Source organism: Cucumis sativus, chromosome 1 (genome assembly GCF_000004075.3).
Source record: "Cucumis sativus cultivar 9930 chromosome 1, Cucumber_9930_V3, whole genome shotgun sequence".
Taxonomy (NCBI): Eukaryota; Viridiplantae; Streptophyta; class Magnoliopsida; order Cucurbitales; family Cucurbitaceae; genus Cucumis; species Cucumis sativus.
In genome coordinates, this window is record NC_026655.2 from 6,420,079 (window position 1) to 6,437,782 (window position 17,704).

At 30.3% G+C, this 17,704-nt stretch overlaps 3 protein-coding genes and 1 long non-coding RNA gene across 5 annotated transcripts; 2 read left to right on the plus strand and 2 right to left on the minus strand.

Annotated features, from left to right (window-relative positions):
• Positions 1-2,304: 2,304 nt before the first annotated feature.
• On the minus strand, positions 2,305-4,728 carry LOC101208763 (caffeoylshikimate esterase). Its single transcript, XM_004153438.3, has 8 exons — positions 4,584-4,728; positions 4,472-4,507; positions 3,885-4,011; positions 3,642-3,788; positions 3,416-3,546; positions 3,109-3,246; positions 2,913-3,011; positions 2,305-2,821 (listed from the first exon to the last, which is right to left on the minus strand). The coding sequence occupies exons 1-8, from the start codon at positions 4,584-4,586 to the stop codon at positions 2,549-2,551; spliced, it is 954 nt and encodes a 317-aa protein (XP_004153486.1). The 5' UTR covers positions 4,587-4,728; the 3' UTR covers positions 2,305-2,548.
• A 5,794-nt stretch (positions 4,729-10,522) lies between these two features.
• Positions 10,523-10,993, plus strand: LOC101209742 (stigma-specific STIG1-like protein 1). The gene has a single exon (XM_004145147.1). It carries the CDS (start codon positions 10,523-10,525, stop codon positions 10,991-10,993), a length of 471 nt encoding a protein of 156 aa, XP_004145195.1.
• A 2,941-nt stretch (positions 10,994-13,934) lies between these two features.
• On the plus strand, positions 13,935-14,819 carry LOC101214260 (stigma-specific STIG1-like protein 1). Its single transcript, XM_004145146.3, has one exon. It carries the CDS (start codon positions 13,995-13,997, stop codon positions 14,466-14,468), a length of 474 nt encoding a protein of 157 aa, XP_004145194.1. The 5' UTR covers positions 13,935-13,994; the 3' UTR covers positions 14,469-14,819.
• A 1,082-nt stretch (positions 14,820-15,901) lies between these two features.
• LOC116402636 lies at positions 15,902-17,133 on the minus strand. Of its 2 annotated transcripts, none has more exons than XR_004215095.1 (2): positions 16,603-17,122; positions 15,902-16,201 (listed from the first exon to the last, which is right to left on the minus strand). It is a non-coding gene; the product is annotated as an uncharacterized LOC116402636 (long non-coding RNA). The 2 variants fall into 2 exon arrangements; XR_004215097.1 differs by having other exon boundaries at positions 15,904-16,217; positions 16,603-17,133.
• Between the last annotated feature and the right edge of the window lie 571 nt (positions 17,134-17,704).

Genomic DNA, 17,704 nt, shown 5'->3' on the forward strand with positions numbered 1-17,704 from the left:
AAATTGATAGATGTATTTGTATCATTATTTCCTTAATACATTTGCTCACTATAGTAATTTGATTGGAAAGGAAAAACATAAAATGGAATCTTAATAAAAGGAAACGATTATGATATAAAGATGAAACTTGGAAGACAATTGTTAAATATAAAATGAAACATTATATTAAGCTTCAACTTAATAATTCAAAGTTTCTAAAAAAAGAGATTAATATAATTAAAATCAATATCAACAGAAATCCTCGAAAAGAGGGAGTCTACTACACCATAAGCCTATTAAATTACAAGTGTCTTTCCATAAATTTAAATTGCTCTTTTGGTTTGTTCTTGAAAATCTGGTTGTTTCTTTCTATCCAAATTATGCTCAAAGTTGGGCCACTGCCGCATTAAAAATGGTTATGTTTCTCTTGTTAGTTGGTTTGATCTAGCAAATGGATAAGCAGACGAATTTGGCACTAGTTTCTGCAAGGTTTAATTAGTACCTAGTTTGGCTGTGCAACATGCTTCGAAGGAACTTTGCTGTTCTGCATTGGACAAGCAGATGATCCCCATTTTCAATACTTGAGTTGCAAAAAAGAGACACCAATTTGGATTAAGGCATGAGTTTGGAAGCCTTTTTTTGGAGGACCTCCATTGTGTTTGGGCCTTCTCATGCATAACAGTCCACAAGAAGAGAATTTGCATTTCTTGGAGACAACTGATTTGCACAGATTTTTGTAAGACTGATCTCCGAAGCTATTGTTGTTGCTTTGAGGGCAATTAAAAATAGCCTCTTTGACGTAGGCAGTTAAGAATTGTTTATCCCCTTTAAGGTTCCATAATGATTTGCTAAGGCCTTTACTTTCACAAGGAATTGGGAGGGTTCGTTTAATCTGATTCCAAACGAGAATCTAATAATAATTCTCAACTGCTAATTAATCTAATAATAATGCTAATTAAAAAATCTAATTAATCAAATAATAATGATAATAGTAAGAAGAAAAAAATTGGATTAGAAAGAAAGAGAATTTTTTTTATATATATAAAATGTATATTTAAAAGGAAAATTTTCAAAAATAGCAAATTTTACAAAATATTTATAACATCTAGGAAATTCTATCTGTCATAATTCATTCATATGCTATTGTGTTAGAAGATTATGAATCCAAAATTTTGTTATAGCTTGTAAATATTTTAATTTATTTTGCTATTTTAAAAAATGTCTATATTTAAAAAACATTAATTTTCATAAATATAACAAAACACCAAAATATTTATAATCCGTCTAACAAAATTAAAAAACTCATAAAGTCGGTAGAAATGTTTCATAAATTCTAGATTTGCCTTTGATGTTGGAGAAGATTCGTCACTTCTCTTTCTTCTTTGCAATTTATTCATCCTCTTCCAAATTTCTTCAGCTCCTCCGTTCATCTTCTTTTGGGTAAATAAAATACAAATTTCTTTCAAGATTTTTTTCTTCTATTTTTATTCATTTACTTTTTTTTTCTTTCTTTCTTACAACTCATTTTCTAGAATATCAAGATCGTTTAATTATCACTTTGATATGATCTAAACGACCGTTTAGATTATATTTGAAGCACTTCCTACATGATCATGTATTATTTCCTACACAATTGTGTATCATTTTTTACACGATTGCATTTCATGGTCGTTTAGAAGAAGAATTACATGAAACATTTTTTTCATTGTTAAAAAGAACTACACAATCAAGTATCATTTCCTAGACGATCATGAATCATTTCCTACATGATTGCATATCATGATGATCGTTTAGAAGAAGAATTACACGAAACATATTTTTTATCCTTAAAAAAAATTGCACAATCATATATCATTTTTTAGACGATCGTGTATCCTTTCGTACACGATTGTGTATCATGGTCGTTTAGAAGAAGATTACACGCGCATGTGCGATCAATTAATTGCGTGTTGACTGAGACATTTTTTATATTTTCTATCGTGGGCCTATGGACTTTTTTCATTTTCCAAATTGTTCTACAAAGTGTAAATATTTTATTTGTTTGTTATATTCTTGAAAACTCCGTTTAAAAGATATTATTCTAGTTAAAGTAAAAAAAAAGATTGTAACCATGGAATTGAATAATGAATGAGTTTATTATTTTGTGCGTGTGGGAAAGGGTTTAAGTAGTGAAGATCACCATGTCCCAAATCTCTTGAAAAAAATACAATTTAAGTGTAAGTATTTATTTAATTTCTTTTCTTTTAATTACAATGGTAGGATAAACCTTTGATTTCAAATTTGCAAAATTTATATAAACTAATTTAGGTTAATTTGGACATAATATAAGTAATAAATAAGACATAAAATTGGAGGTTTTTAATCATATAGGTTACACCAACTCCTTCAAATACAAAGTCTATTTCTATGAGCTTCCTTTAATCTATAGTACACATTCACTTTTTTTTACACATTTTACTTTTACATGTTGTTTTCACCTTATATGTAAACAACTTTTACAAATAAAACATAAGAAAAGAACTTTGGTCTCAATGAGAAACAACATATACACAACAAAAAATCTCTGAAATCATTTGATTTGGAGATCATCACATTCAGCCTTGAGCTGCTTTTCTATCCTTGAATTTCCCAAAGCACATCTTTCATCCAACCAACCAATTATGTCTCCAAACACAACATCAATGTTCTCATCTGTCTCTCCATACAACAATCCATGCCACATCTCTGGATATCTCTTCAAGCTCTTATCCCAGCTCGACGCCTTCCCATAAAGTTGCTCACTCGCCGACATTTCGGTCACTCGATCTTCCTCTCCATGGAGGATTATAAACGGTAACGAAACCTGCTTGATTAAAACATCTCATCAGTTAAACCATGCACCATCTACCCAAAAACTTAACAGTCTGACATTAATTCAATTTCAAACCGCGAACCTCATCCAGTCTTTGCTCGAGATCTAAGCTGATCCTCAGGAGTTCATGCCCAGTGTTCAAACGAGGTTTCCCTTTGTAACAGTAAGGATTAGTTCTGATCTGTTGATTTCATCATGAATTGATCAAAATGACTTGAGTTGTGATACAAACACATTTATATTTCTTATAAAAACAGAGGAGATTAAATATTTTTTACCTGATTTCTAATCTCAGGAACTTTGAAAGCTACATCAATGATATCTTGGGTTGGAACAATTTTCCATGTGGGTATAAAATTGCAAAGCTTTGTCAGTATGTTTATAACTAGTGGACTTGGTTTAACATCATCTGCAAGCTGCCAAAAACAGGGGAATTTTGAACTTCAAATTAAAGAAACATTTCGATTCGCCTATAAGAGCTTAACTCATAGGGCATGTATATGTACTCAGGACCAAGGTCCGTGGATCAAATATCTCACCCTTACTTGTATTAAAGAAAAGAAAGGTTTCATTTGGGTCATATACCTTACACATAGGTGCAACCAAGACAGCACCATCCCAATAATCTGGTTTTTTTCTATGCAATAACAAAGCCAGTGCTCCTCCCATCGACTCTCCTAACAGATACCTCATTTTGTTCCTGTTTTCTTTCCTTTCTGGGTATTGAAAAGAATTGTTTTTAATGAAAACTCAATATAAAAAGATTCAATAAAAACGAATAAAAATTGAATCTTTTGAATAGAGAAGATACCAGAAATGTCTGTGAAGAAATTGGAGCAATCATCCACTACAAAATCAAAGCTTGTAATATAGCCTTGCAAGCCATCTGATTTTCCATGGCCTTCGTAATCAATACCATAAACAGCAAAACCTGCCTTTGCAAGCCGAATTGCTGTGCCTATAATTCAAATCAAAGAACAGAGTTGTGAGTTTTATAATTCGGTATGAATATTTGGTATTGATGGAAGGAAATATAGGTTTATGTGTAATTTACTATTCATGGTGATGCTGCATTCCATTGCATAGCCATGGCAGATGAAGATCAAAGCCTTTGGTTCCTTATCCTTTGGAAGCCATTTGCACGTGAAAAGATTCATCCCACGTGAGTTAAATAGAAAATCCTGCAAATTAATAAATAAATCAATAGTTAAAATCATTGGTTCGCCCAATAAAAAAAAAGTCTTAAACTAAAAAACACTTTAACTGATGTGAGTCAAGATTACGTGACCATTGAATTTAGAAATTACTTGAAAACTAAAAGTATTAAGATAGTATCAAATGATTCACTAAGTGTTTAAAAAGTCATTTTTCGAACATGACTTTATATATGATAAACATAACATTTTCTCAATAATTTAACAACACAAAACGTTTCACCCATCTTATTATAAAAGTGAAGACTAATCTTAATGACATGACAAAAAACAATCTTATAAAAAAAATAAAAAAAAAGAAACAAAGTACATAACTCAAAGCTTTATTTGCAATACTCTTCCTAAATCCTAAACACAAATAATTTCAAAATAAAAACTAAACAAAACAACAAATTCAACACTTTTCGAGACAAAATTAATTGCTAACCTCTTCATAGGTGATGCCATCTAGTTGTTGAGCAGCCTGCAAGATATTAAAAGAAGTCATAAAGAGAAAAAAGAAAGAGAGAAAGGAAATACAGAAAAAGAGAGAAAGAAACCATGGAGAAGGATATTTCTGTGGAAGAACAGATGAAGAAAGTGGAAGTCAGAAAAAAAATGGTGGAAAGATATTTATGTAGGGAAAGAAAAGAAGAAGAAGAAAAAGAAGAATGGATATTAATTTAAATTAAAGGCGTTGTTGAAGAAAATAAATTAATGAAATGAAAAATGAAAAATTGGGTGGGAAAGCTTTAAATGCTTCGAAAATTCAAAGAGAGCAGGCGAGTGCGTTTGCATGTCAAGTTGTGTTGTTGGACTTTGTATTGTGTTGAAGCTACTAATTTCATTGTCAACCCTCTAACTAATGCCAAATTTCCCGTGATGAATTTTTAGCCTTTTGTAGTTTTTTTTTTTTTTTTTCTTTTCTCTTTAAGGATAAGTTTGAGATTGTTTTGTTTTTTTTTTTCTCTAATGTATTACATGAATAATTTGGTGTGTTTACGTTTCCTTTTTGGTTGGGACATTTGTTTATATAAATACAAAAATAATAGTGTAGCAAGAAGTTAAATTTGGTTATATAGGAATAGGGATATTTTGATGATAATTATGATCGTTCTGATAGAAGAAAATAAATAATTGTAGCTGCCTCTGCCCGCCAACATTGACAATGACTTGGATTAATTTAACTTGGGTTTTAATGTGATGAAGAAGATATATGGAAAATTTTGTCATTTTGATTAGATTTATATGTTCTCGGGCCTTCTAAAAAAAGCTGACTGATGAGCACGTTTAAGTTGTATATATAAAAACTATTTCACCGACATTTTTCTTCTTCTGCTTAATTTATACTGTTTGTGCCTAAAATTCGTCGGATTCAAACTGATTAAACACAGTTTTTAAATGACAACAACTACAGTAGTAGTTGAAATTCTTAAAGAGAGATTAATGTTCTTCGAAAAAGGGAGATGTTGTCATGGAGAGAAGATTTAGAAAGGCAGATGGGCTGGGACAAGCCCAAGGCTATTGAACTCCAAATCCCAAGTCAAGAAAGTTGTTTATCGACCCCTTGATGTGTTTCGTGTGCTGTTTGATAACATGGGTTCTCTCTATTTTTCCAATCTTATAATCTTATGTTTGTTATTTGATAGCGTACATGACGTTTTATCTCAAAATTAATCAGCAATAAGAGAAATAGTTCATCTACAATATCAGATTTTCAACTTTGTTTCTTTTCAAAAGTCATGTTTTGAGTAATATGTATTGCAGATTGACTATCGAAAAATAAATTTAGGCATGGAGAGATGATCTAATCCAAGCTCCAAGTAATGCTCGAAGCCACTTGAAGTTAAGAGGTAATAGAAGTTATGAAAAATGATACATAGTCTATGCTAATGGACAAAAGATTGTTTGTTGCGTCTTCATTTTTCAAGAGATAAGAGAACTATAAGAAACACTTTATAACCAATGTAAGAATGATGAGTCTAGAGACAATTTGTTCAATCTAAATCTGCTTTTTTTAATAGAGGTGTCCACAAATATCTAGGTGCACTGCTGACTCAATCATATTTATTTAAAAAAAGATATCACAAACCCAAAGACAAATTTTCAATTAATACAAAAAAAAACTTCCAATGAATGTACCCACCAACATTACTAATGATTTTGAGATTGGAAGCAATAATCAATAAGATTAGGAAAATTCATCATTTTGATTCAGTGAAGAAAGTAACGAGTGGTAAGCACTTTTGAAACTAATAGTTAATACAGCATTTGTAACTATATATTATACGACAGACCCCTTTGAAAATTTGTAGTGGAAAAGATTAGGAAAGTGAAAGTGAGAAAGAAAAAAAATAATGGTGGGAAGATATTTATGTAGGGACAGAGAATAAGAAGATTGGATATTTTTATAAGGCCTCATGCATGAAGAAAAGAAATTGGTGTGTTTGATTGAAGAATTGAATGTGGGAAAGCTTTTTAATATTGCTTCGAAAAATAAGAAAGAGGTAGCAAATAATAATGCCCTCATGGCCATGTCAAGTTGCGTTACGGTGGAGCCATTAATTTCCTTGTCAACCTTCTAAATAAGGCCCTTATTGTCCTTAAAACATTAACTTTAGCCCTTTTCATCACCTTCTTTTTTCCTTTGGCTATATAGAGATAAGCTTCAAATTGTTTTTGACCTTGTTATCAACTTAACTCAAAACCAGAGTTGTTTTTTTTACCTTATTATAAACTTAACTCAAAACTAGAGTTGGATATATATGTATTTCATCAATGCTTATGTGTTTATGTGTGCTTATGTGTTTCTACGGATGTTATTTTTTATTGTGCGAATAAAAAAATAAAGATCTTATGTTTATGCTCTCATAACTTTATTTTCTTTTCAATTAAAATTAAATTTCACTTATCATAATAAACGTTAACAATAGGATGTTTTGATTATTATCTGTAAGTAAATAATTGAGGATGATTTTGGTTAGGAGTGATGTTGATTTTGTATCTGCCTGCCCTCCACCATTGACAATGACTTTGAAATTGGGTACAGATTAATTTCACATTTAATGTATAGCGAAGAAGGTTAGGAAAATTAAATTTTTTAAAAAGAAATTGTTGATATAACTAGTGTTGAGACAGTGGATTGAACCTTTTCCTAAATATCGAATGTGTAATAGTGACTTCTCCTCCATCAATTAACAATAATCGTCATAGTTGTGTGTTCACCTTTTTTTAATCCAGTTATAGTCGATCTGGCTGAAACTAGTTAAAATTATAACCAAAGTCGTGTACACGACTTTCCTCTATAACATTTATTATTATTATTATTTAGAAAATGAAGGATAGATGCACTAAATTAACTGTTATTAAAAAAAACGTAAAAGCTTCTCTATTTGTTTTAAAAAATGTAAACTTATTTCAGAAGTTAGGAAAGTTTATAAATAGTTCAAAAAGCACCCACTAAATAAAATCTTGTCCATTTTTCTTAATGAAATTCAAGATTTGGTGACCTAAAATAATGCTAGATTTCTTTCAAATATATTAACGCAAAATAAAAAAAAATAAAATTTATAAATTAGAAATGATTAAAAATAAAAACAAAAATGATACGTATTGTAATCAAGTTCATATCCTACAACTTAATTTGCAATTTAAAATTTAAATTAGATGGATATATTTTGTGTTGAGAATGAAAATTTAGATTAGCTAAGGGTGTATTTAAAAATATATAAAAAAATTCAAAAAATTCAATTTATTTCTTATTTGGCATGATTATTATCCAAAATTTTGCAAAAGAAAAAGCTCCACAAATCATTTTTTAGACTAAATTAGAAAAAAAAATCCAATTTTTACATTATTATTTATGAAAAAATATAAAATTTTATGTGGTAAATTGTTTTAAGTAATAAGAAAGTAAATATGATAATTATATATGATAAATTATTTGACGACTTCCATTGCCAAATCATATATTTAGTACACGCCTTTACCAACCTATTTTTTATCCTACTTTTAGAACAACTCTATCTTTTCATAAAAAAAAAAAAAAGAAAGAGAGAGAGAGAGAGAGAGAAGGAAAGGCTTTGGGAGTTGTGTTTATGATATGGGGTATGTGATAGGTGAAAATGAGCCAAAAAAAAATTAGTACTGTAGGGGAGGTAGACCACCACTAAGGCCCTATATCCTAACACTTGGATTGGATTATCAGATAAAGAAACATATTAGATTTAGAGTCTGAACAACGTTTTATGTATATATTGTTTTTTTTTTTTCAATGAACAGAAAGACTAAAAAGTAAAATCTGAGAGATTATGTCAAAGTCAGAAGTTTATGGTATCATTACTAGTAGTTACCACCTTAACAGTACAATTTATAAAAACTAGGGCTTGTGGGTTAAATTGGGGATTTGGCAGAAAAAAACTGAAGAAGAAGTGGTGGGAACTGTAGGAGAGACGTAGTTGAAAACTAAATATTGGCAACTTGACAATAGAACAAGCAGTTTGTTTTGTATTTGAATTGAAACAATTAATAGAATCCATTAATGTCCATAGGAAAATGCAAATTAAAAGTGCTTTCTTAACCAATTTTAAGGCCTACACACTGCCTAACTCTCGAATATGTACCATTTCTCTTCTATACACACAAATTAATTTGATCATTTTAATTCATTCCACCCCTCTTATCACACATACCCATTATTCCACTTAATACATCTCCTTCTTTCCATGTAATTGCTCGTTCTTTGCCATAAATGTGTTTAATTCTTAGATTCTCTTTTCTAAGTTTGACATAATTTCCTATTATTTTATGAACATACGACCCATGTTTAGTAGTGATTAGGATTGACCAAACATTGTTGAAACTTGTTTGAGTTTGATTGATCAGAATAAATAAATCTTGGTCACATAAATGTTTATAAGATACATGTACTCTACACTTTTCATATGAATAATCATTTTCCTTAGATAAAATTAACACTGCGTTATTTGATATGGTATTATAGTTAATTTATAAAATATGTATAAATAAACTTTCGGTGCAAAAACAAAAGTTAAGACTCGATTATAAAATAGTGACCTCAAATAAGCTTTAATAAATTAGTTCAATTTCTTAAAGAGCATATAATATTCCATGAAGGTATATATATCCTACATGTATATTTTGTTTGAAAACTAAAAAAAATAAAAAAAACACTTATGACAACCATGTTTGAGAGTGATATTAAAATTATTAGAATTAGTTGTGTTGTTTTCAAAATCATCTAGAAATACACTTTTTAATTCTCCAAAACTAATTTTGATGATTAAAAATTTTATGTATGTGTAAATTTGTAAACTAAATTAATGGTGAGAAATTAATAATATGTTTTGGAGTGATTTAGAAAATGACAAAATAAATTTGGACAATTTTAAAATGATTTGGCTTAACTAACCATTTGAATTTTGTGTATGATTAATGGATGTTTTATTTATTCTAAAAAAAGGAAAGCACACAGATTTGGAAGTGATTTACAAAACCATAAATGACCCAATATACAAAGCTTACTCCTTAATATGCACATAATCTCCTTCGGATCATTGGGTGCTATACTTTGAACTTCCAATTCATGCATCTCTCCAATAATTAAGGTTAAATAAATGTGTTTATCAAATCAACAAATCAATTCTCGACCACTAATTTCCTTAACAATTGCCCTTCTTTAACGATCCTCTCGATCTCCTCTCTAATTCTTTTATTTGGATTTCCTCCAAAACTTTGCCACATCACACACAACAACAAAGAAAAAGGTTTATTAATATAATAGAACTAATTAAAACCAATAAAATAAAAGAGTAATAAAGTGCATCGAGTTGAAACGTGGCACTTGACACGTGTGCACCCTATAGACAACCATATATCGACCACAACATTAATCAAATGTTATTAGAAAGCTATTGTCTTGTTTTCAACCCTTTGGTGACACATGTTTTTCTAACCCTCAAAATTCAAATATTATAAAATTAAAAGGTCAATCAATCAATCTAAAAGCCATATTTAGTTAATTAAAGTGCATTACTTTTCCAATTTCCTTTCCCTTCAATAACACACCCCATTAACACAACAATTTAATACTTCCTAATAATTAAGTAGAGAACTTCTTAGTCTGATTTATTATACGGCTTAAGGAAGAGAAGAAGATTTTGGATATCAATGTGGATTTTCACCAACTTATCTTCAAAATAGTCCTAAAGTATAATACATATCCATAGTTTATACGTAATTTTCTTTGCCTAATTTGGATTTTGATCACTTAGTCAAAAACCTAACTCGTTTTACCATATGGTTGCTGATTTAGACCAATCCACTATAGTTTTATATAGCGGTATACTCTTAAACCTAGCTCCCCTATAAATATTCCCCTCAAGCCATTCATTTTTCTTCATCCCCAAGCAATTTAATTAATTGCCAACTTTCTCTTCTATTCTTTGTTATCATATATATCTCTTTGGGTTTACATAAAATGAAGTTCTCAAAGCCATTATTCCTTTGGGTAGCTTTGATAATTGTATCTCATTATGTAGCTCATGCATCTATTGTTGAAATGAGTAACAAAGAGAATGTGACTTCGTTGGACGATGAAACTTTTGATCAACTTTCTCCGGTGGAGGAGACCAAAAATTCTCCATCGGGTTCGGTCCGTGGTCTTCTCTTTAACTTCGAGTCTTTGCAAAAGGGAGTGACGTGCAACAAATACCCTAGAGTTTGCCGAGCTAAGGGCAGCAAAGGGCCAGATTGTTGCAACAGGAAATGTGTAAATGTGGAGACGGATAGGAACAATTGTGGAATGTGTGGGAATAAATGCAAGTACTCGAGGATTTGTTGCAATGGGAGGTGTGTGAATCCGATGTTTAATAAGAAGCATTGTGGTGGATGCAACAATGAATGTAGTAAAGGAAACTATTGTGCGTTTGGGATGTGTGACTATGCTTAATTAATCAAGTTAAATTAATTAAGCTAAGTCCATTGAATGGCTACTTATAGAAATGTATCATTAATTTGTTTAGGATTATTAATTAATATGGATTTAGGTTTCATATAATGTGATAGGGTTTGTGCATGCATTCGTAGTAATAAGAGGCAAAGGTCAATATATACTAAGCTTTGCCACATGAACAAAATCATTATTTTTTGGTTTCTTGAATTTAATTTTATTAAGGTAGGAAAAGTTTCAAGATTAATAGTTTTAGTAGTTGTGTGACCTATCTTGGTGAAATATGTATGAAAGTTTACATCGATTAGTTATTTCTTATGATTTGAATATTGTATTATCTGATGGACTCCCATGTTAGAAAAAAAATAACTACACCTTCAAAAATATTTGTCCTAATAATTAATGTATTTGGAAATACATTACTGCACTTTTGATTTTGCATAAATAACTAATATTTATAAAAGAAATAAAATTAATTATATGATCGAATACGATTATAATTGTCGAAAAATGAGATTATTTAAATCAAAAAGAGAGTTTATAGTTTTCTTTGAAAAGAGAAGAGATCGAGACCAGAAATCCAATATGAAAAAAAATATATATATATATAGTAGAAAGTGTTTAAAATTTCAAAAAAGAGAGGAAAGTAGTTGGGGGATCGTTTTAAATTCGAAGTCAGTAACAAAGAGAGACGTGGAAGAAACTCCAATATTATTGAAATTCAATAGTAAACAGATCCTTACTTTTCTTTTTGCTGTTTAATAATAAGAAGAAATTGAGAATGGACCAAAATATTTATACATATAATAAAAATTCTTAATCTTTTTTATGTTCAACTGGAATGAATTTTTTGAAGAACAGGTTGCAAAAATAATTAAAATGTGTCAATTTTCTATTAATAATTTTTTAACTTTGTTGCCTACTTTTACCAATATTTTTAAGATCAAAGCTAAGTTGAAAAAAAATCTAATTTTTGATTTGCATTTGAAAATTTTGACCAATAATTGAAACTCTTTTTTACCTAAGAAAGAAGAAAACCTTAGTAAAAAAGACACTTTTTCACAAATCAGGTAATTACTGCAGAGGACCTTATAGAAACAATTCTAACATTATTTGAGGCAATGTTTATGGCACTTAGAGAGATCAGTTGATTTTTTTTGCAAGAATTTGTATGTTATAACCAAAAAAAAGAAAAAATAGTGATCGACCCAAAATTTAATACCTAAACATTAATATTAATCGAAGAAAAATAACATTGTATGATCTTTTGGTGGACATCTCCTAGCACCCTAATCATTCTTGCTTTGTTAATGATAAAGAGTTCAATACATGAAAGAAGAAAGAATACAAAGGTAGAAATAAACATAAAGAAAAGAAGAAAGAAGTTATACAAAATTATAGAGGTTTAAAGCTAAAGAATTTAGATCTATTGGTTCAAAGACCCGTTAGATTTCTAATATATCCTCAGATGTGGAAAGTGGTTATCTCCAAAATGTATATATGGTCACAAATTCTCACCATGAAAGGTGATCCCTATGCATTGGTCTTATTTCATTGGTAGATCAGTTGGGTTTCCTTTCGTCAACCATTGATGCATAATGTTATATTATTAACTCAATATATTATTTTTAAATTATAAATAAAACACACACATCAATTAAATTCTGGACCGCAAATGTCCTTAAAATTGACAACTACTTTATGACCATATGAATCTCCTCAATTCTCTTATGTTGATTTGCTTCAAACTTTGCCAGCATCACACCATCGCACTGCACAAACATTGGGCAATATAATATAGTATAGCCACACTTACAAAGGCCATAATAATTCAAATAAAAATCATTAAGTGTTCATTGAGTTGAAACGTGGAGCTCATGGTATGACACATGTCACCTTATAAAACACCAACATTACTAATTACAATCAAATGTTAAAAGCTGTTGTCTTTGTTTTGATGTTTTCTGCTCTTTTGCGACACTACACACGTTTCTCCACACTAAGAAAAATTCAAACATTATTAAATTAAAAGGTCAATCAAAAAGCTTAGTGCTTTGCTTTGCTTCTTTTTCCATATGATAACAACTCCATTAATGCAACTATTAATGCTATTATGCTACCAAATAAAGTCTATTAGTTAATAATTAACCTATTTAAGACTAATAACTTGAATCTATAGCATATATATAATTCTTAAAGAAGGGTAAATATACTCTATCATTCATAATCTTCTATTGGTAATATAGTTTATTATCATAATCAAATCTAAATTTGTCTATATTTGCAAATTCTTTTCCATTATGTTATATATATTTGCTATACTTTGAATTTGATGGTTATACTTACAACTATTCTTATATTTATAGAAAACTTGTTAAATGGTTTGGTGTAGCTTTTTTTTAAAATAAGTCACGGGAGGGAAATTGAGATCAGGAGAAGTATCCAATCATCTCAATATGACACAATTGATAGCACCAACTTACCCTCAAACCCACACGAAAGCAACATTATCTTTTTCAGTCCACCTCAATGAAAAAATTTGAACATGTTCAAGGAAAAGAGAGAAGAAAAATTTTAAATGTGAAATAAAACGTGCTTGAATATTTAAGTTAAAAGAGAGATGCAAAAGTGCACCCAATATTTTTCAATCAAATGTATAATGTGGCTTCAAAAAGAGAGAAGATTTGGAATATCAATGTGGGTCTTACTTCACCAACCTCTCTCTAAATCCTAAAGTATAATGCATATCTTATTTCTAATTAATCTATATATACGTGATTTTCTTGGCTTAATTTGGAATTTAATACTTAAGTCAAAAGCGTTACTCGTTTTAATTACCTTGTTTGCTGATTTAGACCAGTCAACTATTGTTTCAAACAGCTCCACCCTATAAATATCTCCTTGCAAGCATTCCATTTTCTCCATCCCCAATAAATTTGAACTCGCCAACTTTCTCTTCTATATATTCTTTAGCCCTCTAGCTCTTTGAATTTTACATAAAATGAAGATCGTAAAGCTATTCCTTTTTCTAGTTTTGGCAATCATATTCTCTCATTATGCATCACATGCAGCTGAAGTTGAAACAAACAGCAAAGAGAATGCTACTAATTTGTCGGATGATGAAGTTTCCAACCATCTTGCTTCGATTGAAGACGAAGATTCTCCGTTGGGTTTGGCTCGCCGTCTTCTCTTCCCCTTCCAATCTTTGCAGAAGGGATTATTGACTTGCAACAAATACCCTAGAGTGTGCAGAAGGAAGGGCAGTGCAGGGCCTGATTGTTGCAAGAAAAAGTGTGTAAACGTTGAGAGAGATAGAAACAACTGTGGAAGGTGTGGAAAGAAATGCAAGTACTCGAAGATATGCTGCAAAGGGAAATGTGTGAATCCATTGTTCAATAGGAAGCATTGTGGAGGCTGCAACATTGAATGCAGTAAAGGAAGCTTCTGCGTCTATGGAATGTGTGGTTATGCTTAATTATTAATTATTTTGGGGAGAAACTATTGTATCCCATTCATAATCGGCAAAGATTACAAAAATTAGAAGAAGAAGAGACTAGAAGAAAGACTTTCGATTGAGAGAAATTGTGAATTTAGATGATTATTAGAGAAATATTATTTGATTATGATTTTACAACTATTTGACAATGAAAAATGTGGATCCTCAACCTGTTTCTCATAATAGTGTCACATTGGTTTTGGGTTTCATTATACCATATTAGAAAAACATGGGCTCCATCTCACCTCACAATACATAAAGATTGTGATCAATTTTCTCCATTATGGAGAGTCTTAAGATTTTTTTCTAAATATGAAATTAGTTTTATTTTATTTTTATTTAAGAATAGATGAAATATCTTTCTCATGCGTACGATCATTTATCAATATCTTTTAATAAGGAGTCAAAAGATCTTTCTTAAATATCTCATCTAAAAAAGAAGATATTTTTCATATTTAAGAGTATTTTATTGTAAGTTCTTTCTCTTTTTACTCTTTAAAATGAAGAAAAAAGAAGAAGTTCTATGAACGTAAAATTATTCTTCACAACGTGTTCAACTGTTTATATTTTTGGTGAAGAATCTATACGAAGGTAAACCGGTTACCTTCTGATAGAACTAAGACATGCACAGCGGAAAAAAGAATCGAATTTCTACCATAATTGCCACAATTAACATGTAACCCTAAACTAATCAAGTTAGGGTTTTAGGAAATATTACCTTTGAAGCTTTCAAAAAACTTTGATACCTTCTTGTCAATTCAAACCGAGACCACCACTAGTACTCAACTACTATCCTCTTGGACAAAGAACCGGGTTGTGGGACCCAATTTGGTGTAGAAAGAAATAGAGATAAAATGGAATTGGAAGGTAGAAATTTTTTTCTTTTGTTGAGATGTTGGAGGATAATAAAAAAAAGCAAAAGTCTTCAACCATTTGAAAACTCCCATATTTATAACCTAATTACATGCATTTAAAATCTCAACACCTAATGTTCTATTAACAATTAGTGGAACTTAGTGGGTTAGGTGTCTATATCTCATATAGCCACATATCCCACTAAGAGTTAGTGGGATTATCCAACAAAATGTTGGATTTTCCCACTAACTTAGTCCAAGGGTAAAATGGTCATTAGATATTTCAAGTTTAAAGTGCTTTCATTTGATTTATCTTTTCTTGGTTTTCTCTATCTTTTGCTGACTTATCTCCTACCCTTTTTGTAACAATCAACTTTATTTTTTATTGTACTTAATGAATATATTTAAAGGGAATGATGATGGTGCTAAAAAGGCGCTTACATTTACAGACCCATTTGTATCATTTTCTAAAAAAAAAAAAAAAAAGTAAATTATAAAGTTTGTGATGTGGAAAACAAAATTTAAGAATGTAAATGGAAAAAAGAAAAAACAAAGAAAAAGAAAGAAATAAAGAGAGAGAATTATGAAGTAATATGTGTATAATATGGATGAACATACATTTGTGTAGAATTAAAGGCTCCTTTTCCGGTAATGGATCTGGAATGAGTTCAGCTTCTACTCCATCGTTGTCGCTCTCTTCCTTGTACTCCTCTTCTTCTTCCTCGGACCTGGAATCGTTTTTTATCTCTTCTTTCTCAGACGTGGAATCGTGTTTTCTCTCTTCTTCGCTGTCCTCCTCGTCCTCTTCATCTTCCTCTTCTTCATCGTTTATATTGATGACAACTGTTATTTGTGTACCTAAATATTACAACCACTTGAGAGGGAGAGGGAGGAAAGTAAATAGATGTGTGTGTACATATATTGCATTATTTATTTAAAAAAATTAAGAAAAATGGCGACTTCCTCGTATAATTTCCACAAATTATGAGCCCTTTTGATTTCTAGTTGAGTATGGTGAGTGACTTTATTCAGCATAGTACTGTCTAACTAAAAGTTTCACACAAAATTATTTGTTCCAACTCCAAACTGCTGACCCAACGACTTCTTAGTGTCAATGGATAGGGGGGTAAGTTTAAGATACTACGATCGAGATCAGAAAATACATTCTTGTAAGGACTTGAAATCACCCATTAATCCCAAAAACCTAAGTTAATGGGTAAGGATGAATTTAATATAATAGCTAATATAGTAGAACATACATTGTCATATGCTCGTAGATTAGTCCTCAAAACATAAAACACTCTGATATACGACGACCTAAAATTCTGTTTGTGTCAAAGTGAGCCCCAAAGACCACATGGATATATCGTCATTTCCAGTCAATGTAATGTGAAATTATACATTATATTGATGGAGTTGTTTGAAAACCACACCAACCTTGTACTTGGTGAATTAACTTCCCCAATTTTCTCAACTCTCCCCCTTCCACAAGGTCTTCCTTCCAAGCAAAACCCTCTCTTTATTAATTCTTTGTTTGTACTCTCATCAACTTAATATTATTATTTTTAGTTAATTTGTTTTTCTTTTCCCACAAACCTTCTTGATCTTCAACCTCTCTCTTCCTTCCACCTACTGTCTTTCTCTCTTTTCCTCTTCTTTTTCTTGTGTGGTTTCATCTTCATGGTCGGATGTTTCTGTCTTTTCCTCAAGTAAAACGATCTTCAAACCAAAACCAAACCAATTGAATCATGTTCATCACTATAAGTTCTAAAGCACTCACTCTCAACCCTTTTCAAATTTTAAAATTCCCTAAAGAGAAATGTTACAGTAGAATTCGTACTCTATGAGTTCAAATGTTCATATATCTCATTAATTCTGCATCTGGCAAGCATTAATTGTAAAATGTATTTGAAATTTTTCATTCAAAATTTGCACAATATTTATGCTGGTAGAGAGAAAAGAGAGCATCTCTCTCCTCATTCATTCGACATTACCAACCGCCAATAAGAAAATAAATGCTTTTGAAATTTCTCAGAACTTTAAAATTTTTAAACCTTGGAGAGTACAGAGAAGCGCCTCATCAATTCAACGAGCATCTTGGCAATGAATAACTATTAAATGTATTTTTTTCATAGTGTCTGAATTGTTATTTAATTATAGTCTAAATTATATATTAAAAAAATGCTTCTAAATTTTTGTAATATGTGTTAAAAATACATCAACACATTTTATACACAACTTGATACACCCATGCGTATCTAATACACATATTTATATACATATATGAACGTTGAAAGTGGAAAAACATTAATTTTTTTAATTTAATAGCAATTAAATAAAAAGATATTTTAAAAATGGCAA

Coding starts and splice junctions, on each gene's coding strand:
- LOC101214260 (XM_004145146.3), top strand. CDS start 13,995: ATGAAGATCGTAAAGCTATTCCTTTTTCTAGTTTTGGCAATCATATTC.
- LOC101208763 (XM_004153438.3), bottom strand. Junction 3,547..3,641: donor TTTCTTCACAGACATTTCTG/GTATCTTCTCTA, acceptor TTCAATACCCAG/AAAGGAAAGAAAACAGGAAC. Junction 3,247..3,415: donor TGGTTGCACCTATGTGTAAG/GTATATGACCCA, acceptor TGTTTTTGGCAG/CTTGCAGATGATGTTAAACC.
- LOC101209742 (XM_004145147.1), top strand. CDS start 10,523: ATGAAGTTCTCAAAGCCATTATTCCTTTGGGTAGCTTTGATAATTGTA.